The sequence below is a fragment of the Salminus brasiliensis genome, chromosome 14 (genome assembly GCF_030463535.1).
Source record: "Salminus brasiliensis chromosome 14, fSalBra1.hap2, whole genome shotgun sequence".
Lineage (NCBI taxonomy): Eukaryota > Metazoa > Chordata > Actinopteri > Characiformes > Bryconidae > Salminus > Salminus brasiliensis.
In genome coordinates this window covers 29,836,042-29,858,415 of record NC_132891.1, presented here as the reverse complement: position 1 = coordinate 29,858,415, position 22,374 = coordinate 29,836,042, and the positions used below count along the sequence as shown (strand labels likewise).

The 22,374-nt window shown below is 39.0% G+C and overlaps 1 protein-coding gene across 5 annotated transcripts in view; it reads left to right on the top strand.

Annotated features, from left to right (window-relative positions):
• Positions 1 to 9,700: 9,700 nt before the first annotated feature.
• Positions 9,701 to 22,374, top strand: part of rca2.1 (regulator of complement activation group 2 gene 1) — a 14,449-nt gene continuing 1,775 nt past the window's right edge. Inside the window, exons 1-12 of one of the 5 annotated variants that reach the window (XM_072696096.1) lie at positions 9,702 to 9,958; positions 10,649 to 10,773; positions 13,849 to 14,037; positions 14,169 to 14,280; positions 14,386 to 14,459; positions 14,548 to 14,727; positions 15,106 to 15,282; positions 17,601 to 17,699; positions 18,967 to 19,008; positions 19,084 to 19,137; positions 20,860 to 20,896; positions 21,367 to 21,440. In XM_072696096.1, the coding sequence (XP_072552197.1) occupies positions 10,704 to 10,773; positions 13,849 to 14,037; positions 14,169 to 14,280; positions 14,386 to 14,459; positions 14,548 to 14,727; positions 15,106 to 15,282; positions 17,601 to 17,699; positions 18,967 to 19,008; positions 19,084 to 19,137; positions 20,860 to 20,896; positions 21,367 to 21,424 (1,092 nt within the window). In that variant the 5' untranslated portion in view covers positions 9,702 to 9,958; positions 10,649 to 10,703 and the 3' untranslated portion in view covers positions 21,425 to 21,440. Of the gene's footprint in view, positions 9,959 to 9,992; positions 10,095 to 10,648; positions 10,774 to 13,848; positions 14,038 to 14,168; positions 14,281 to 14,385; positions 14,460 to 14,547; positions 14,728 to 15,105; positions 15,283 to 17,600; positions 17,700 to 18,966; positions 19,009 to 19,083; positions 19,138 to 20,859; positions 20,897 to 21,366; positions 21,441 to 22,374 lie in introns of those variants that run through there. The other 4 variants (XM_072696097.1, XM_072696100.1, XM_072696098.1 and 1 more) reach the window with 4 other exon arrangements.

Here is a 22,374-nt window from a genome sequence, read left to right as displayed (position 1 = left end):
AAGCAAAAGAAATGTCTTATAAGATTAATGTAGTTTATACTAATCTTTAAAGTGTTCTTGTTGTGCTTAGCAGTTATCTACATCTTGATCTAGTGTTTGATGAACTGTGTACTCATTGCCAGTTATACTGCACTGTTAGCTATTTTAGCTATTTTTTTATACTGCAGACTTAGCTATTTTAGCTATTGGGTCAGAATACATATATACAGCAGCGTCCAAAAGTTATGGCACCCTGAAGGTCCTAATTTCTGAAATTTGCAAACATTTTGCTGTTGCTTAACCCCAACAAACATTTGTGAGTGTAATCATATAAAAACAATAAGACAAATAATGACAATTCTCCCAAGATAATCAAGAAAGCATGACACTGAAATTAATATCCTCACAACAGTTAATTTGTTAAATGTTAAATTTCAATTTTATAAGTCATTTGTTTTTTTTTCAGACATTAAGTAATTTAGAAATAATTCCCTATTATTTTATTTCCCTGGTATAGAATTCATCATGTTTTATATTGTCTAGCATTTATTTAAATATTTTTTATACTGGCCAAAATAAAATAAATATTAATTATTTTATTTTTATTTATGTATTTCTCAATATGCTGTCATAATATTACAATTGGAATATGAGGGGAGATGTTGCTTTAGGCCTTGAAATGTTGAAGAATGTGTCAGGCACTCGGTATCGCGCCCTCCCCGGACTTCCCCTTCACTTCCTATTCGTTTCTTTTCATTTATGTTGATTCATTGTTCATGTTCACCACTGGAGCCGTGAGCAAAGGCCCAACAAATATGTCACCATTTACTCGAAAGGCAGACTTAGCTATTTTAGCTATTGGGTGAGGATATATATATAGCAGCATCCAAAAGTTATGGCACCCTGAAGGTAATAATTTCTGTTACAGTGAATAACTCAAGAAAGATAATTTTATACGTTGGGGTACCCTGCATGGTCAGTACTTCCGCTGCTTGCAAACACTTTTTGTAGCCAAAGCAGTCTAAGCAGCTAAGAGTCGTTCCATTCTTGTTTGGGGGATTTTTGTTGTTGTTTTGTTTTTTACAGGTGGTGTGATGTTCCTTCTAGATTTTGCTGGTATTTAATTGAATCTATTCTTCCCTCTACCAGTGAAATGTTCCCAAATCATGATTTACTGTGCTTAACAGTTGGAGAGGTGTTCTTTTCATGAAAGTCTGTACCATTGTTCTCCAAACATAGCTTTGCTCAGGGTGGGCAAAACATCCTATTTTTTGTGCACCACCACTCAAGAGTCTGCTAAACCTTTTTGAGGTTTGATTTTTTTTTTTTAGCAGTCCTACAAGCATTTCTCTTTGAAAGTCTCTTGGTCTTCCAGATCTCAACTTGACCTTCAGAGCTCCTGTTGACCATCGTTTTGTAATTACATTATGAAGTGAGGAAACATCTTTCTGAAAACTCATTGCAATTTTAGCATAGCCTTCTCTTGAGTTATTTTAGTACCAGGCTAGTACTAGAGTACTAGGCAGATGCTTAGTGGACCTCATTGCTGCTGATTGTTGAGACAAGGTGTAAAAAGTCAGAGCAGTTATAAAGCTTTGACATTTGCATCACCTAATCTTCCCTAAGGATGATGTAAACAAGCTAAAGCCACAACAAGCTACAATGTGAGTGACTTACATACTTCTTCTTATTCTTCTAATAAATCTGTGTCAATCGCTATATTGAAAAGCACACAGTCGTCTCACATTTTACAGTATGAGTTTGTTTTTATTGATTCTAATGTAATGTAGTGTTCTTACTGCAAACAGTACTTAAACAGTACTGTACAGTTTTTGTGACTTGCTTTTGCACAGTACTGTATTATTTTGGCTTTCTGTGATGTCTGTGGTATGTTTATGTGTCCTTGTTTTATGGACGTCATGGTGTGTTTGAAAGATGATTGCTGCTTAAGAAGGCCACTGTGATTGAGATAAAGACTTTCCAGACACGGTGTGACAGTCTGATATATCCTAAGAATATGATTTCTGTGAAAATACACAGTGTTTCGTTAGCTTTGTTGTCTGTGAGACAGCAGTGAACCATGGGCCTTCAGTTCAGGCCACAAATCTCAAAACTATGTTAGTGCTAAGTTAACAGCAGTACACTTGAAAACCTTTGCCCGTTGTGGATTAAAGATTGACATTTAAAGCTTTTGAAAGACACCCAATGTTTTACAGAGGTGTCAAGTAACAAAGTACAATTGCTTCATTACTTAAGTAGAAATTCTGGTTATCTATACTTTACTGGAGTACTGGAGAATTATTTTTCAGCCGACTTTTTACTTCTACTGCTTACATTTTCACAATTATCTTTTAAAAATAGCCTCATTGCTCCTATTTCATTTCAGTTTGTTTTCATTCCCGGCTTGTCATTGTTAAAAAAAAAAAAAACTATCCAGATAAATTAAAAAAAAAAGTGCGACATAGCAGACATATGTCTAGTATAAAGATGTCCGTGGCAGAGACTCAAAAGAATGTGAGTGAAATGTCCCAACTAAGCTCCAAGTTTACATTCCATTACAACAGGTACACCATTACAATACTTATAGGCAACTACTCATCATATTTCCCTCCATGAAACACACATTGAAGCTCAGTAGTGCACATAGACGCTCCTTTAATAGATCTGATATTACTAAAATGCTTCATTTTCAATGGGCAGATCTGCAGCTTAACAGGCAGCCTAGTGCAGCCCAACATTTTTAACACGAACATTTTAATAGAACATTGTCCTCATTATGGCTTTTACAAAAAGTGTTTTTTTGGGGAGGAGGGGTAGTGCACTATAGGCCCCTGTGGCGCAGCTTAAGCTTTTGGCCTCTGCTTTCCTTTACATTACTTTTACTCTTCTACTTTAAGTAGTTTTGAAACCAGTACTTTTACACTTTTACTGGAGTAAAAAGCTTAAGTTGATACTTCAACTTCTATGGAATTCTTTTTAAACCCTAGTATCTCCACTCCTACCTGAGTAACGAATATGAATACTTTTGTCACCTTTGATGTTTTATTTGAAGCTTGTAATGGAATATGTATTTTACCTTTTATTTTGCAGCTTAACAGTCCTGGGCTGTCAATGCTGTTTTTTTTTTTTTATCTGACTGAATCCTGGTTGGAAAAAAGGATTGCATAGAGTCACATGTTTAGAACTTCCAGAAGGCCTAAGCCCTTTTCTGAAATGTAAGCTCCCAGGACTTGTGTGTTTAGGATGGTAGTAACTTCAGGCTCCTGCAGATGGCGCTACACGAGGATGACTGGGCTATAAATAACTATGGGGTCAAATCCTTCATAGATTGAGAAAAGGTGGTACAGTGCAGTGAGTGTCCTTTTGGATGTGTGAAAAGTAGATTTCAAAGCAGATGTTAATGATTGGCAAAAAGGATTGATTGCATTTGGGCGTGCCAAAGGCCATAGTGTGAATAAAGTAGCTGGATTTGCAGCTGTATGGAAGTGTATGGTCATACAGGTCTACCAGCAGTGGCAGAAATCCCAGACTACAGGTTTTTAACTGAACTGTGTAACTAAGCAGTGGTGGTGTGATCATGTTAGTGGCATTAAGAGACAAATCTCTGTGTCAGGCATGTGTTGTCTTGTGTTTGGCTACCACTACATGCCATATTTCATTTATGAGTGTGCATATTCATCTTTCTTGGCTAAATATTAGACAAAAATGGAGGCTTCATAAAAGATACTCAACCACTTTCTGGATCTGGGTAGGAAACGCCATGTTGTGAATGAAAGGTGATCATGTGATCATGCATTAAACTCATGCATAGTTTGATCATGTTTATTTCCAATCGTTCCTTTCAAACCCGTTCATAATAACAGGTTATGGTCAGACAAAGCCAGTCCCACCCACTGAGAATCAGTTTCTAATTGTTTTGGCAGTAAATCTGTTTCATAATGCCTTCAGTTCTGCTTGATACCAGTGACTAAAAACAAATCCTGGTTGGACATTTTGGTATGTCGCAAACCTAGCCCTTTTGTTGCCAACCTAGATGTAGTAATTACTAGTACTGTAATACTGGAATAAGGCCTTTTGTAAGCAAGTTCCTCACTGCTAGAAGGCATGTAGTGTATTTCTGTGGTGTTTGTTTCTTCATGGACATCATGGTGTGTGGAGCGTGACTGTTGAGAAAGTTATTTTGATTGAGATAAAGAATAGTTTACACTAGTCTCCAAACTGTTCTACCAGACATTATGGCGCGGCCTGTGGCCATGGAGCTGAAACTGTGCTAAAAGATTACAGATTATCACCCCTAATCAAAAGTATATCTTTGAATATAGAACATATATCCTGATAATATATTTCTGGCACATGAGAAAATACAGCTCTACATATGCTTTTGTGTGTCTTCAATGCCTGGCATTTGGAGAGTGATTGTTCTATGAGAAGGTCCTCTTGTGATTAAGATAAGAACTTGCTTATGAAAGTCTCCAAAATATTCTACCAGCTGAAATGCAAAGGCCTATTTCAGAGAAGTAGAACTGCTCATTCGAGAACTATGATGGCCTCAGTGACTGCTGTAGATGTCATTAACCAATAAGGTTTGTGATCCAAACATGGGCAATCAGCATTTTCAAGCACAGCCTATCTAATTCATGCATTATTTGAACTGAGGTATAACAGCCTGGGGGCGCTGTCAAACTCCTCACTTCTATCTCTATCTATCTCTCATCACATTTGGTCTAGTACACAAGTGTAATACACCAGGCTAGCCATTGCTCCCCACACATTTTGCCTGTTGTGTTAGCATTAAGCTAACAGTGGTGGAATTTTGGGCGTTGCCTCCTTCAGTAAACTTATCAAAGCAAATTCATCACAATGGAACCACAGTAGAGTATAAACCGCTCAGTACAAAGCCAAAAGCATGTAGGCAACAGGTTGCTGAGTTGTACAGACTGTTCTTCTCTTCTACTCCCAGAACCATTACCATCCATTACCATCACAGCATGACGCTGGCTGCAGTTTGCCCAACATAGGACTAACAAACTAAAATCTAATAGAATACCTCAGCTGTTAGCGGTAGCCAACAACTGGTACACCAGATTGTACGCCATTTTTGCTAAGGTACTTCTCAAGGATGAGGGAGCAGGTTTCCCCTTGACGTAGGAGGAGGAGTCACATCTGAAATGATATGGACAAAAGTATTGGGACACCTGTCATTCAGTGTTTCTTCCGAAATGAAGGGTATTAAAAGAGTGTATCCTGCTTTTGTTGGCACAACTGTCTCTACTGTCCAGGGAGGAAAGCTTTCTACTAGATATTGGATCATTGCTGTGAGGATTTTGTTGCATTCAGCGACAAGTGAAGGTCAAGGTGTTAGTGAGGTCATGATGTTGGATGATCAACTCATCCCATACTTCTCAACTCATCCCAAAAGTATCCAAAAGTATTGGATATAACACCATCCATCATTCCAGAGAACACAGTTCCACTGCTCCACAGCTCAATACTGGGGGGCTTTATAGCCCTCTAGCCTACGCCCGGCTTTAGTCATGGTGCCAATAGGTTCTTGTTTATCTCCTCCAGAGAGTCCTGTTCTATTGGCAGTATGTCTTTACAGGGCTTAGACAAGCCATGTTTGTGTGTGTGTGTGTGTGTGTGTGCATTTGCACATCTGTGTCAGCAATGGGTGCAACTTAAAGTAGCTGAATGTATTAATCAGAAGGGGTGTCCACAAACATTAGGACATGTAGTGTATGTACACAAGCCACTATTGTGTGACTATTATTACAAGTCAAAGGTCTCTTTTCAGGGTACTGTATAGAGCCTTTTTTCTTGTGTACACACTAGAATGGAGCACCACAAATCCTGCATTCTGTGTTCAGGATCTGTACCAGCTCACACTTTTTACTGAACAAGAGCTGATTCAAAAGCTGAAGCATGGAAAGGACATGACGTAAAAATAGAACTTTCATTAAATAACTGAAAAAAAAATCCTCTGTTTTTGTTTGGCAAGCGACACAATGACACAATGACATTCCAATAGCACCTCCCATGTTCAGTGGCATATACGAATCACCAGGGCTAGTTCTGAGTAATGTAGTATCTATCATGTTGCTCAATCCAGCAACTTTTTCTCAATGAATATATCAGTGGTCTATGGTTATAACGCTTGTGGCACACACTGGACCTCACAATGTTTCAGGAATGAGAGTCTATTTTACCTGCGCTCTTCCATTAACAACTGGTTTGTGATCTTGATATGTATGATATGTAATTTAGTTTTTGTAATTCCTAGTGCCTGAATCATGACTGGCAATTACGCAGTGAACTATATCAAACAGATACCATGCCGCTCCCTTCCACCAGATCAGTTATAAAGGGTGCGGAAATGGGTGCAGTCCAAGGACTTGGCTAAGGCTCAAGGTTTTGATCCCATTCAAAGGCAGACATGGCCTCAGCTGCTTCTTCCACTAATGCTAATCTTTTTTATTGCTTTTATAAATGTAATCATTGCCAAAAAATGTGTCAAAAATAAAAGAAAAGTGAATGAAAGTGAATTAACCAGTGAGCAGAACATGTTATTACAAACTTCTATTATCAAAGAATAGCTTCACCAGTCTGTACAGAGGTCCCTGTAGTTACTGAGTAATACGCCTTAGTGTGCAATGAGCCTTGGGCATTGTTGCTGGCCATCAATGCAAAAACATGTAAAAATGCCTCAGAATAATATATTGAGGATACAATATCATAAATTGAGGCCAGAAAATAAAATACACAGGCTACAAAATAATATATTAGGTGCACAGGATAAGATATATATCCAAAATATCATTTGATATAGCAAATTAATTTCTAGTGGCCACAAAATAATATATTAAAGGAACAAAATAATATATTAAGGAAACAAAATCATATATTGATGCTTAAAGATAATAAATTATGGCCACAAAATAATATATTGAGGCCACAAGATGATATATTGAGGCTTACAGATAACATTGAGGCTACCAGATATATTAAAGTTTCTAGTCCACAAGATAACCTATTAAACAGTGATGAATATTACTGCCCTATGTGAATCCACCGGCAAAGAGATCATGCGCAGGTGTTTCTATATAAAGATAATGTTATATCTTTAAAGATGCAGCAATTTAGTTCAAAGTCTTTCGATGACATCTCCAACAGTGACAATTTCCTAACTTTATCTTTTAATCTTTTACAGTTATGTCCAAGAGTTGGTGATGCCTAACTGCCTTTCAAGGGGTCCAAGTGGCAAATTATTGATTGTAATTTATATGTTTTAATTTTGTCATCTTTTCTTGGTACATTCAAAATTTCAGATGTCTGAATGTAAGTGTAGTCTACACCGTTGAGCTGTGTTCTTGCAATGCCAATAAGAACAATATCGGCACCATCTCCTAGACAAGATCAGAGACTTGATTACCGAGTGTTACATCTGTTTCATTCTGAGGTTCACATTTGGAACGACAACATCTGCGGTTTATTGGTTGGAGAAGGGCATTATCACAGGATTTACCATTTCAGTGATTTTGTTTGCACTGGCTATGAATATAAAGGTAAAAGGTAAAGGTGCACGTATTTGTCACTGTACAGCGAAATGTGTCCTCTGCATTTAACCCATCTGTGGTAATGAACACACTCACACACACACACCCAGAGCGGTGGGCAGCCAACTCCAGCACCCGGGGAGCAGAGAGGGTAAAGGGCCTTGCTCAAGATCCCAACAGTGGCAGCTTGCCAAGCCCGGGAATCGAATCCACAACCCTGTTATTGACAGGCGCTCTAACCGCTGAGCCACCACTGCCCCAATGCTGGTGAAGTCAGTAGAAGTGGAGTGTAGAGGTCCATTCACCAGGTCAGGTGTGCAAAAGCCCCCCATCAGAGCATATACGGACAATCTGACAGTGACTATTATCAGGTTGCAGATGGATCCTTCAAGGCCTGGAACGTCTCATCACCTGGGCCCAGATGGACTTTAAGCAGCTAAATCTTAATCCCGGGTACTGATGAGGGGGAAAGTCACTGTCAATTTCCGCTTCTCCCTTGGAGGTGTCCAGATACCTTTGGTCAGCAACTGCTCCCTGAGGGACACTGCTGCACTTCAGGCAACTGGCAGAAAGCTGGGATGTTGGCTAACAGCAGTGGACAAGTCGGGACTGCCAGGCAAGTTCAAGGCCTGAATATATCAGCATGGCATTCTATTTCGTCTGTTCTGGTCCCTGCTGGTCTACATGTCAATGACCACCATCGAGGGCTTTGAGAGGAAGGTCACCCAACAGGCGGACGTGGCTGGGCCTGCCACGTAGCCTCAGCAGCATTGCCTTGTACGGGAGAAGTAGTCTGAAGTCAAATGATAACAAAATTGCCGTGGCGGGCATTGAAGTGAGGACTTGCAGCAAGTAGAGAGCTCAAGAAGAGGTGGATCAGTCAGAAGCTCGGCTTTGGCACAGTGTACTGGTGGGAGTAGTGGTGTCAGTAAGTGCTGGGCTTGTTAGCAAACCACGACCTTGCTACAACCAAGTCCAGGGGGAAAAAAGGCATCACTTAGTCCAGGAGGAGGTCCGAGTGGATGGAGGATGTTGGGGATGCAACAACATGCAATGGGAGAAGGACTGGAAGATGACATGGAAAGTGCCACTTTCATTAAAGATTTATGTGTCCTGTCAGATGATATTCATAAAGTACCAGTGCAAAACTGTATTTCCCAGCAAAACTAGTTTTAGTACAGGCATTACAGCCAAAATGCCTGAAATCCACAGATTTTCTGTTTTCGCCTAGTATAAACCAAGATGCCAGCACATGAAAGCTGTATATTTTCCTTCATAATGCCACTTTTATTAAAGATTTGTGTGTGCCGATAAAGGTTATATTAAAAAAGTGACAGAAAAACTGCTTCTCAGCCACACTAGGAACATTGTCAGAAACTCACAGCTTTTTCCTATTCTAAGAGAGTGTATGGTGCCAGTGGTTAAATGATCTATTTTCATTCATAATGTCAAATTTCTTAAAGCTATACATTGTGGTTAGGATGCCAGGGGGCTTCAAGTAGGCCTGAGAAGTTGGCCATGACAGTGCGTAGGGTAGGAGCGAGATAAATATAAAAAACAAATCTGGAAAAAATGTTAATGAACATTAATACATGAACATGTATCATTTACCAAGACTACGAAATAGCCTAAATAGCCTATATGGCCCGACCATCTTCTTTCAGTTTTAGCCTGAGTGTCTCTCAGGTAAAATAATAGAAATGCAAAGTTTTACTTTTACCATCTTTTACATTAACATCTTTACGTTTTTTAATGCTAATTATAAGAAATTCATGTTCAAGAAATTCTAGAAATTTAAATTCAAAATAAAATAAAATTAGTCACCAATGGCGGCTTGTAGACGGAGGTACAAGCAGGCCAGTAACGGCAGTGGGAAGGCTTAAGCAGCGTGGCTGACCTACAGCAGAGCGACTTACAAGGTTACTCGTATTGCAGAGGTTTGGCCAACGTAGTGTTAGGAGTCTTGCCCAGGGACTCTTACTGGTGTAGCGCAGCATAGCCACCCAGACCGGGGATCAAACCCCAGTCTCCCACATGGTGTAATAGCTCCCTGGCAGGCAGTGGTGTTATCTGTTGCTCCACACCAACAACCTACATTATTCAGCTCAAACCTAAAACACATAATACAGGCCATCCAAAGCAACGAGCTGAACTGAGGGTTTTCTCATCACGCCGCTATAATAATTTTCGATAGCGAATTCTTTCTGCTGGACTATACGACTTTACCGTCCGGCTTTTATTTAGACGGAAAGGTCACCTGACAGCTCGTTTCACAGGGCTTGGTGAGTTTCTACAGAACAGTGACTCAGGAGCGCTGCCCCGCCGCCCCGCCGCCCGTTTCCTGATGACAACATTTCCTGCCTTTCTAAAGGGCTTGTTAGCTAAACAGCTTTCAGAGAACCACCCAGACCCGAAGAACTGAAGAGGTAACGAAGCTGCAGTTAACTACGACTCGGAGCTTTCTTGTTGAGCCCGTTTGGGCTTTGTCTGGGTGGGTTAGACAGTGCTGCGGGGGCAGGTCGGTGGGAGAGGAGCCGCTGTTTAGTAGGGAGCTAGCTATAGGTAGGTATGTAGCTAGCGAGACTGATGAAGTGGGGTAAAGCTGCTGTAAAGCCGACAAAAGCAAGGAAAATGAGCTTTTAGCTGTGTGTTCAGCTTTAGTTGGTTTAGATTTAAGGCAGCTATCTATCTAGCTAACTAAAATAGCTAGCGCTAGCTAGATAGCTAGCTAGGTGTTTCTATCAAGATAGCTATCTAGCGCTAGCTGGGCTAGGCGTTGAGGTGACATATCAACGGAAGTGGGTTTCTGAACTTGAACTTCTTCATTTGTGTGACTTTAAAGCTTTTTATTAGGCAACCAAACCTCAGCAGTGGTAAATTACGGGCAAAACATCCAGCGACACCGATAGCTAGTTAGTGTTAGCATAGGGACGTTAGCTAGCTAGTTAGATAGCTAGTGCTAAGCTAGGGTGACAGTTAGCGCTAGCTAGTGCCAACACCTCATATATCGTAGCTAAAGCGAGCCAAGCCCACTTGTTTTTATTTGTCCAGCTGATGTCTGCTTGCTCACCACCCGAACAAATGACCAACTAACTGCGTATTTTTGGCTTTTCTAGACCCTGTTCCTGCTGCTTGAGTTCTGGAGAAGTTTGTGGATAACCTCCAAACATCATGTCTAAACCCGAGTTCCGCAGTGGGAGCATTTTCCTCCTGTGTCTCCTGCAGATTGTACACATCAGAGGTGAGTTCCTTTGCAGCCTTATAACTTTTAGCTACTATTTTCGAGACACTCGAAAACACTCTGTAACTTGCTGCTAGTAACAGGCCCAGAGATTTTTCCCAGCTTCAACAGATAGCCTTGAGCTGTGCCCGGTTTCAAGGAGAGAAGCCCATTCAAAATGTTTACACCACAAACTACAATGCATCTGGAGGTCATTGCCAGGGCGGCATGCTTATCTCTGTTTTTCCTTTTGCTTAAACCTTCCTGTAGAGGATTAGGTCTAATTTTAGGCCCTTGTTAAGTTGGACAAGCTAAACACAAGACCATGTGGCCTTGACACCCAGATGTCAAGATACAGTAAAAAAAAAAAGGTAAAGGTGCACGTATTTGTCACTGTACAGCGAAATGTGTCCTCCGCATTTAACCCATCTGGTAGTGAACACACACTCACGTGTTAGGGGCAGTGAGTACACACACACACCCAGAGCGGTGGGCAGCCAACTCCAGCGCCCGGGGAGCAGAGAGGGTAAAGGGCCTTGCTCAAGGGCCCAACAGTGGCAGCTTGCCGAGTCCGGGAATCGAACCCACAACCCTGTTATCAATATCCCGGCGCTCTAACCGCTGAGCCACCACTGCCCTGTAGTAGGTGGAGTGGGCAGTATGTCAGTATTAATAAGAAATTAAGTTTCCGGTGGCCACAAAATAATATGTTGAGGCCGCAGCTTCCGTTTCTAGTGTCAACAAAATCATATATTAAGGCTTAATGATAATTAAAAAAACGATCATAAAATATGTTTGTAATAAAGGATTAGGTCTTATTTTAGGCCCTTTTTAAGTTGAACAAGCGAAACACAAGATCATGGGGCCTTGATGTGCAGATGTCAAGAGTGCTAGGTAGATTGGGCAATATGACAATATTAATTAGAAGTCAAGTTTCTAGTGGCAAGAAAATAATATATTAATATAATATATAATATAAGAGATAAAATATTAAGGCCACAAAACAAGTTTAGTGGCCACAATTTATTTTTTCATAAAGAATTAGGTCTAATTCCAGGCCATTTTTTTGGTGAACACAAGGCCATTTGGATTTGACACCCAGATGTCAGGAGACTGGGCAATAGGGCGATATTTAATCGTATCATGGTATATTTTGTAATCGCAACACACAATTTGCTTTTCTAAGCATATTGAGGATATTGTCAGTGCTTAAAGAACACTGATAAACTGCGATTCATTACAGACAGTGTAATTAGTTCTGTTTTTAATTAGGTGAACTGCAGCAGAGCTTGAATAGTAGTGTTTTGAATTTGTCACTGCTAAGGCATTTTGTCTGTGATCATGTATTATTGCAGTTAATATTGTGTATTATGAAAATGTCTTTAAATATTATGACTAACATTTTTACCACATCACCCAGCCATAGTAATGGGGTAAAATGTGTCTGGCCACTGAGATTCAAAGTTAACTATAAGTTTAATTAAGGAGTAATTAATTAATATCGTGATGTAATATTTTTACTGTCTTGCCAAGCCTTACCGTGACCCTTGTAGTGTTAGTGTTATGACCTGTTAGTTTGCTTCAGTGTCTTTCAGTACTCTCTCTCTCTCTCTCTCTCTATATATATATATATATATATATTAGTATGTATGTATGTGTGTATGTGTGTGTGTGTGTGTGTGTATGTATATATATATATACACAGTGCCCTCCATAATTATTGGCACCCCTGGTTAAGATGTGAAAAAAACGATGGAACACGATGGAAAAAAAGAGTAAAATCCAACCTTTAACTCAAGTGAATTTATTCAGTAGGAAAAAAATCCCACATTAAGAAATAATTGTTTAACATCAAATCATGTGTGCCACAATTATTGGCACCCCTGATGTTAATACTTTGTACAACCCCCTTTTGCCAACAAAACAGCACCTAATCTTCTCTTATAATCTTTCACAAGATGGGAGAATACAGATAGAGGGATCTTTGACCATTCCTCTTTGCACAATCTCTCTAAATCATCCAGCGACCTGGGTCCTCTCCTCTGCACTCTCCTCTTCAGCTCACCTCACAGGTTTGGGGACTGAGATGGCCATGGGAGGAGCTTGATTCTGTGTGTGGTGAACCAGTTCTGTGTAGATTTGGCCAGATGTTTTGGGTCATTATCTTGCTGAAAGACCCAGTGACGACCCATCTTCAGCTTTTGGGCAGAAGCCACCAGATTTTGTTTTAAAATGTCCTGGTATTTCAAAGCATTCATGATGCCATGCACCCTAACAAGGTTCCCAGAGCCTTTGGAAGAGAAATAGGCCCACAGCATCACTGATCCTCCCCCATATTTCACAGTGGGCATGAGGTGCTTTTCTACATACTCAGCTCTTGTGTTACGCCAGTGAGTGGCTATTTTCTTGTAGCCATTGCCTGACTTGTGGAGGTCAACACACATCTGCCTTACTTGAATGGTATGTTCCTTTGTCTTTCCCATGTTGAAGAGAAATGGCCTCTGTGTCACGTCATATTTATACCCAGGGTAACAGGAAGTTGTGAATTACTAATTAAATGTTCCTACATACTCTGATCAACTTCGTAAACTACTGTAGAATTGACAGAAATACTTTAATTACGTTTATTTCCTAAGAAATGTTAGGGGTGCCAATAATTGTGGAACAGGTGATTTTATGAAGAATAATTATTTCTTAGTCAGGGATTTTTTTTTTCCCCTTAAAATTCAAAAAAAGTTAAAGGTTGGATTTTACTCTTTTTTTTTTTTTTTCATCGTGTTCCTATGTTATTTAGAAAAAAACTCAATTTATTAGAAGCTAAAGAACACATCTTAACCAGGGGTGCCAATAATTATGGAGGGCACTGTATATATATATATATATATCTATATATATGTATGTATGTATGTATATGCATGTGTGTGTGTATGTATATGTATGTATGTATGTATGTGTGTGTGTGTATATATATATATATATATATATATATATATATATATATATATATATATATATGTATATGTATGTATGTATGTATGTATGTATGTATGTGTATATGTATATGTGTGTAACTCTAATCTGTTTTTGCCTTTTCAGCACAGTGCGAAAAACCCAACTTAGGGGCTAACAGAATGCTGACTGCAGATTCAGATAAACCGTCTTACCCGGATGGCTCTACTGCGACATTCACATGTTCAGTTGGTTATCTGCCTGAGGATTCTAAAGCTTCCAAAACTATTGTCTGCAGTGGGAGCACATGGACAGAATTGGCACTTCGGTGTAAAAGTAATTCTACAGATTTCTTTTCACTGCACATATAAATTCCCTTTTTTCTGTTTACTGTTTGCAATGAATTTATTTATTATCTATGGAATATGTAGGTGAAAATGCAAGTGATCATATTGTGCATATTTTAGAAAGGTCATGTGGACCCCTTCCAGACATCAGCAGTGGAAGGTATTCATATTCCCCAGATGGAGCGGATGGAGTTTTATTCGGTGCGACAGCCACAGCGCAGTGTAACAAGGGGTCAGTTAAATTATTACACACACCCTTGTCTATTTTGATAAACTGATCAGGTTCCTTTGTTGAGTAGGCCTTGTATACAGAAATACTGTTGCTCTCTGCTTGCAGTTATATGATTTTTGGAAAAGATAAAAGATATTGTCGAGAAACAGGTTGGGATGGGAGAGACCCTGTTTGTGAAGGTTTGTTACTTTGAAACTTTTTGGATTGTTATTTTGAATGAAATGTTTAAAATAATGTTAAATTGCAGTATCTCACATTTCCTTTTAGAGGTCAAGTGTTCATCACCACCTGATGTAGAAAATGGAAAACTAACTGAACCAGCAGAGGAACACTATGGCTACCAAAGTGTGGTCACATACACTTGTAATGAAGGTTATTTTGTTTCTGGACAACTCTCAATATCTTGTTTGGAAAATGGAACCTTCTCGACTCCTCCACAATGCAAAAGTAAGTGGTGCTGGAAAAAATTACACTTGCCACTGCATTTAGAAAGTGGAAAATGCATTACTTAAATCAGAGGTCTGGGGGCTGAAATGCTTTGTGCTTTGTTTTTTTCCTATAACACTATAACACAGCTCCCAAACTATTGTTTATTCACAAGTTGAATCAAGAGCATTTGAGCTAGAAAATCACCAAACATTGTAACATTTTAGGTTCGTCAGTGCCCTCCTCCCATTTTGCTTGCTGAACTTTTATACTTTCATGATTTGTCACTTGCCATCTGAAAAGCCCATTTGTTTTATTTGGGTCTGCTTTCAACTTCAGGATGAGGCATATTCGGCATTTTCTTCATTAATGTTTGTGTTCTTTATTCTTTTTGCTCAGAGGTGCTCTGTGGAGACCTGGAGATTGATCCAAATTCAGAGAGAACTGGAGCAAGGCCGCCTTATAAATTGAAAAGCTTTATAGAGTTCAAGTGTAGGAGTGGCTACACATTACAAGGATCTAATTACCTGCGATGTGAGCCATCTGGATGGGATCATCCTCCTCCGCGGTGTATTGGTGAGAACAATCTGTGTTTATGAATGCTGTCTTGTCAGTTACAATCATAACCCTGAGCCGGCAGTTGGGGCCCAGAGAGAGTGCAATTGGAATTGCTCTCTCCAGGGTGGGTAGATGAGTTCTGTTTCCCCACATCGCTTCAGTGCAGTGCTCGCCGGCACTGGTGTCTTCTTTTTGATGCATTAGAGCCTGGTACACAGCGCTTTCCTCAAAGCACGTTGGTTGCCTGGCTAACGCATGTGCACTTGTCTAAGGAGGCGTATGCCAGTCTTCACCCTCACAGTGTTGGGTGCATTGCATCTGATAGGGGGAGAATATGTTTGGGTTGGGTAATTGAGTAAAATCTGGAAAAAATAAATTAATTAATAATTCCATTCAGTGTTTTAAGTTATATGTGGTTATCAATGACTGTAGACAACCTGTAGTGTATGTGTGGTTCCATTTCCTTCCTTTCTGTAGCAGTAAAGCTAAAACTGTCCTCCATGTTGTCAGATTGAGCTCTCCTCATTGAGCTTACAGTTCAGCAACAGAGCGAATTAAATGCATGTGTTAAAATGCATTAAATGCAAGTTTTAAAACCTGATTTCTGGGGGAAATTAAAAAATGTGTAACAAAATTAGAGCAAGGAACATAGCTGTTGGAAGTTTTCATGTTCTCTGCAGTCATTTGTGTTTCTCAAAATAAACCTGTGTGAACACCTGACTGATTAGCTAAATGAAGATGTCCAGTATAACTGCTTGAAGGCTGAGTTTAACCTCTGTAATGTGCCACCATAATTGTTGCTGCTATACATACCTCAAGACCTAGAACTGATCAACTTAATGAAGGCCTGTCTTTTCACTGTTTGCCGTCAGAAACAGTAAGAAGTTAATAGGTTGTAATCCATCATAATTGGATCACATTGAGGGTTTTCTAAAAAAGCGTTATGTTCTATGTGAAAGTGCTTTTTTGAATATTTCTTTCCAGTGCTCAAAGCTCTATCTCTCAGCTGAAATTGTTCAGTTGTTTGTTTACTACACTAAGAGCCTACTGACATCACTGAGTTTCTTTGAGATGCTTTGCAGATCTTTTACCAATCTATCTATCAACCCAGCTGTATGTCTATCTATCTAGATAGATACAGTACTGTGCTGGTTTTAGGCATCTAAGCACATTATCTGAAACCATTTATTGTGGCGATAAGAGTTTATTGCTCATAAAAACAGTCACATTAGAACAGGTGCAAATAAGCATAAATACAGTAAGAAGTTACAAGAATTTCTCATTCTGAAGAAAGTAGTTGAGATCTTGTGAGCAGGTCTGAAGAACAAAGCTTGGTTCCAGGTGTTGGATAATAATTATAAATGATACTAGACTCCCACGAGGAGAACTTTTGGAGATGTTTTAATATTCCATAGTGATGTGAAGTTACTAATTTTAGTAATAATGATATGTGTATTTATTCCCATATTAGTTTTTTTTTTTTTTTTTTTTTTTTTTTTTTTTTAATCCTACTGTCAGATAAGGAGCTTTAAAATTTTATCTTTCATGGGTGTGTAAACATTTGCACAGTAGAATTTGTACAGGAAATATACCTCTGCACATAGTTGTGGCCAACTTAAGTCAGGTCGTCAGTAAAGGGAAGTGATGCATCATTAGACTGTGGTCATATTACAAGTCTTCTTGCTGCTCAGATCTGATATTTCTGCCTTAAGTTGTTTGTAAGTGACCCGTATCGGTCATCAAAACTGATTTGAAATTTTCAAGTGCTCAAGCATTTTAAAAAGCTGAAAACAGTTATGTTTTTTTTTCTACAAAAAGGTGATTTGGCTTGCATCTTGCATGTAAAGTAAACAGACATAAGATATGCTTAGTTCTTAGGATGCTTTAGGCTTGGTGGTTTAATGCAAAGTGACTTCAAATATGGCACTACAGTGAGATCACTGGCTTGTAGGCCTGGTTTTGGCATTAAGGGTTCAGTACTAATACTTTACTAGTTACTAATAAAGAATAACTAATTTCTAATTTTTGCTAACTTCATGTCATTGTAGATTTCATATAATATATATATATAATTTTTTTTTTTTTTTTCCTTTTTTTTTTATTCTTCTTCTTCTTGCTTGCCTAATTATTTTTGCTGTGTTCTTGTATGTATATAATAAGTCAAATAGCAAAATCAAATCAGTTTCAGTCCACTGTGCACTACCATATGTATGTATCTATGTATGTCCTATATTTCCTTGCATAGCCTACTATCTGGTAGTCTGTATTTTCAGCCCCAAATTCATGAGTTCAGACAGAGTAACAACCATGATTTCACATTTCTTTTGCATTTGAAGCCCCAACAACAACAACAACAACAACAACAACAACAGCACAGTCTCCTAAAGCCACAACACCAAGAACTCCTACTAGACCCACAAGGCCAACTCCTGAAGGTGGGGTACCAGAAATATCTGTACAGCTCTATTCTGCACAGTAGCCCATCAAAAAAAAAAAATCATCATTAGTGCATGTTGGAAACAGAACAAATTAGACCCAAAAGCTTTTTGCCTTTCGGATTTCATAATCTGTCTCTGGAAACCCATGCTTATCTAATCGTTAACAGAGAATTTGCTTTCATCTTACTTATACTGTTGCCAGTTTATTAGGTACACATACCTTGTACTTTCCTTTATTATCCATTTTATACCAGTGTACCCACTATATAGGTGCACTTCTAAGTACGCTAGGGATGCACCGATATGGAAACTCAGGGACGAATGGCAAGATCTCCTATTGTTTTAGCATCAATAAAACATTCTGCTCCTCCAGAATGTATCGTCAAATACATCTGTTAAATCTAATCATCTTCATAAAGCTATGTGTGTTTTAATAAGGTTGCCAGTAAGTGTACACAGGGTGTGAAGAAAAACCCCAACACTGCAAATAATCCCACAGCAGTTCACTAACTTGTCGTTGTGTCTGTTGTGCTGAGAATGGTTCACCATCCAGATATCTCAAAGCTGGCTAGATCATTTTTAACTCTTATGTAAGCCTTTGAAGTTCTGTGTTGGCAAGAGCTACATCTTCAGTACAATAAGCTGGTTACTACAGTTGTGATATGCATCACCAGTTTACTTCCTGAAGTCTTGCAGGGGTGGGCAATTTCCCAAACGTCACTCAAAAACAACACTCTGCATTTGTCAAATGGCCTTTCTTTTGTAGATTGTTCATGGGGAAAGGTAAGCTGTGATGAGCACCAGGCTCTGATGCTAGGCTGTTGGCTTGTTTGACTACACACATTCATGTACAAACACAGCTATTATTGGTAGTTGTTATTTCTTTTTTTGTATACGCGTTGTATAACACAAAAATATTTGAACCCCAAAATTAAATTAGTTGCTAAATGTTAATGGCAAAGATGTCATGAAATGGAGAGCCTAAATATACTATACAAGTATACAAGTCTATGGACTATACAAATCTCCTTGTCCTATGGTGGTCACTTTCCATTGGTGGATGGGATAGAGGGTAACTTTACTAACACACTTTAACCATGGTAAAATCCCTGCAACATGCACATTCAGGTGACTTCTTGCCTTCTTTACAAATATTTACTTTGTTTTTACAAAGTAGGTGTTTCTACTGACCACTCTTTGCCCACTACCAATTCTGTACCATAATGCTTTTGTTAATTGTTCATTTCTTTTTTTTTTCTTCTAGAACGTGAAGTTGGACCAACCCCAACACCTCCATCTTCAAATGGTAGGTAATGTACAGTGTGTTTCTTTAACAACATTTTCAACATTTTGATTATATTAATAACCATTTGTTGTACAGGCAACGGATTGAAAGTCGGCCTGGGGATTGGAATATCACTGCTAATAGTATTGGGTAAGTAATGGACTGAATAACAATTTACCTGACCCACTGTATTTAGGCAACCCCCACAGTTGCTCTACAGATTCTTCTTAATATAAATGTTTAACAATCATGGGTTGAAAACCATTTGCCAAGTATGAATACCTGACACTTATGATAAGTGCTAGAAGCATTATGGAGGTTTAGAAGTGTTTTTTTGTTTGTTTGTTTGTATTCCATGTTTAGGTCACAGTTACAGATTTGAGCACGAGTGCTAAAACCATGTTGCTTTTCTGCTAGTCGAAGGTGCTGGAAACAGATTGTAAAGAGGTCCAAGCCATCTCATTTTGGTTTGGCTTGGATTGTTGTCTAGTTCCTGAAACCCACGAAACTGTATTAGAGCAGGGTTCCTCTGTTCTGGTGCCGGAGGGCTGGTTTCCAGTGCATTTTCAAAGGCACCTAGGTGTCTTTGAGCAGACAAAGCCGTTTTGGGTACTGGACCTTCAGAAAAGGAATTAAAGAAACCTGTGGTAGGGTAGTGTTTTTTTACCTACTTTGGGAGTCATTCCTTTTTTCTTTTTTCTTTTAATCCCCCTTTTCATCTGATTCCATCTCCTGATAAAGAAAACAATAGTTACTGCAAGCAACTAGTGGCTATAAATGACAGTGGCAATGTGCACTATGTGTGGGTACTATTTAAGGAAAGATTGCAGTATTGGATCAGAATTTATTTTTAAAATGTTTTTTATTGGTATGCTACCTTTTCTATTTAAAGAAGCGTTTCTACTTTTTAATTTCTACTTGTGGCTATTGTGTGGCTCTTCACCTTAGATGTATCAGTTTTGTTATTCAGTTCAAGGTGTTTGTGTACATATATCTTTTATATTTAACTTTTTTGTTCTTGAACTTTTTTCATTATTTATTTTTGTTTGTTTTTGGACAGTTTTTCATCTGAAAACATTCCTCATCTCCTTTTTGTTGGGCACCAAGTGTACAAGCAAAATAATGTATTGATGCATGCTTTCACTTAAAGCTATAATTCAGCAAAGAAAAAAAAGCAAAAAGCTAGTTGGATGCATAATATATAATGGCATTCCATCAGGAGTACATGATGGCAAACCCAAAATTGTTAAGCATTAGTTTTTTTCCAGACATGTCTCTCAGCTTTGAAATTGTGCTTTCTGTATCTACCTGCTGTAGATGAGGAGTTATTGATACTGATAAATTGTAAAATATCGGGCTCCAAGTGGTCCAGTGGACTAAGGCACTGCCTCTATGACTCCAGGATCGCTGCCTGCCATCAGCAGCTAGAACCTGTGAGAGCACAATTGGCCTTGCTCTGTCCAGGTGGACAGATGATTTTCCATCCCCACATCACTGCTAGTCAGCTAACTAGATATCAAAGCAGGGTAGCTGGCACCTTCCTCCGAGCCCGTTGGTTGCTGGTGTCTTGCACATGCGTCGGAGGAGGCATGTGTCAGTCCTCGCTCTTCAAGTGCTGGGAACATGATAAGAGATGGGGAACTAATGAGTAGGTTGGGTTTAAAAAAAGAAAGGTCTATAGTAGGAGACCAAAATCAGAAACTCGACACAGGAATGACCAAAAGATGCGGAGACCTTATCGCTTTACTGTGTGCAGTGGATTGCAGTTGAATGTTTAATGTTTGTAGTGCTTACAGTTATGTGTGATATTCAATACATATATTTTGAGTTATGAGTCATGATCCATTTGCTAACTCCACTCTTACTTTCCAGTCGGTGGAGGATTGTTTTATTGCTACAAAAACAAAGCGTAAGTGTAATGCCATTTTCAGTTCACTGCTGTCAGTATCAGCTGCTTTTTTTTATTTATTTTTTTTAACTTGTGACATAACACAGTCTGTTGCATACTAATTTGCTCCCATCAATATCCTTGACCCATTGCTTTTTCTGTATTAAGTAGCATGGCATTGCATAACCTGCTTTTTTAGTGGTGCTTATTTATTTGTTTTCAATACGCACACACCATGTTCAGTGTCAGAGAGCACAAAATGCTTCTCTTGCCTAAGAATGGATAAAAGATGTGGTCAAAGATCTGATTGAAAAACGGAAAAAAGAGGTGGCAGAGAGAGAGACTGGATGGTGTGTCCTATTGCCGTTGTGGTGTTCTGGGAGGAAGGGTTTTGTGATTTGGTTTGGTGTCCGGGACGTGGGCTGAGTTTAAGTATCTTTGGGTATTCAGCCATGCCCAAAATGACCAATGCTGGAATTTTGGGTTTACAGCTCTACACGTGGTTACTCTGGAAATGTGGCCACAAAAAGTGAAGATGGCGAGTTGTAGCACACTCACAGTCCTGGTAAGAAAACAGAATATGTATCTGTTTCTCCGTTCTATCAGAAATGATTGAGTGCGTTGAGTCATTAAGTGTTAATGGTGAGACTGTGCTCACTGTTGACTGTAGATCAAATTTCTGTAGTTGTAAGATCACACGTTTACCTTTTAGCTCTCCAGTTTGCTTAGACTCTGAGAGGGCGTAGTCATGTTAGCCTTGTAATTGGTCAGGGTTATGCTGACGTAAGTCTGTCCCCACTTTTAGGACTGCCCCTTCCATATTGAGAGGAGAGCTGTACTGGTGAATAACAGCAGACTTATTTATTAGATTTGGGAAGATTTACATTGGTGGCCCGGAGGAGCCATATTAACTTCATTAAAAAAAGAAAAGTCAGATTTGGGTTCTCTGGGGCTTTTAATAATTTAGCTTAGAAATATTAGCATTTTGCAGAATAATTGGAGTTTTGTAGTCTTTCATCTTTCATTGTTCATCCCCCCCCTCCACCGAGTTTGGTTTAGTCATTGTTTTTTTTTTTTTATTTGTTTTTCTTTCATCGCCGGTCATCTACAACAAAACCTGAACTTGGTGGTTAAAACGTTGTTTGTTTAAAACACACAAGATGGATTAGATCAGAGGCAAGCTTCAACATCAAGGCTCCTTTTTCAGCAGCTTCTCTGAACGGTCCAGGTGGAACGGTAGTCTTGTGAATGAAATGTTTGGGGGAAAAAAGTACATTTATACAAAAAATACATACATTTTTTGTCAATAATTCAGTTGAGACTAACTCTGCTTCTACTCACTAACATTTTCTTGAATGGATTGTTTGTTTGTTTGTTTTTACTTGGCATAGTGTCAGTCTATGAATCTAACCTTTTTACTGCTTATAATTTACAGCACGCAGAAGCATGCATGTGAAAATTTTCTTGTACTTTCTTTAAGATCACTTACAATCTCCTTT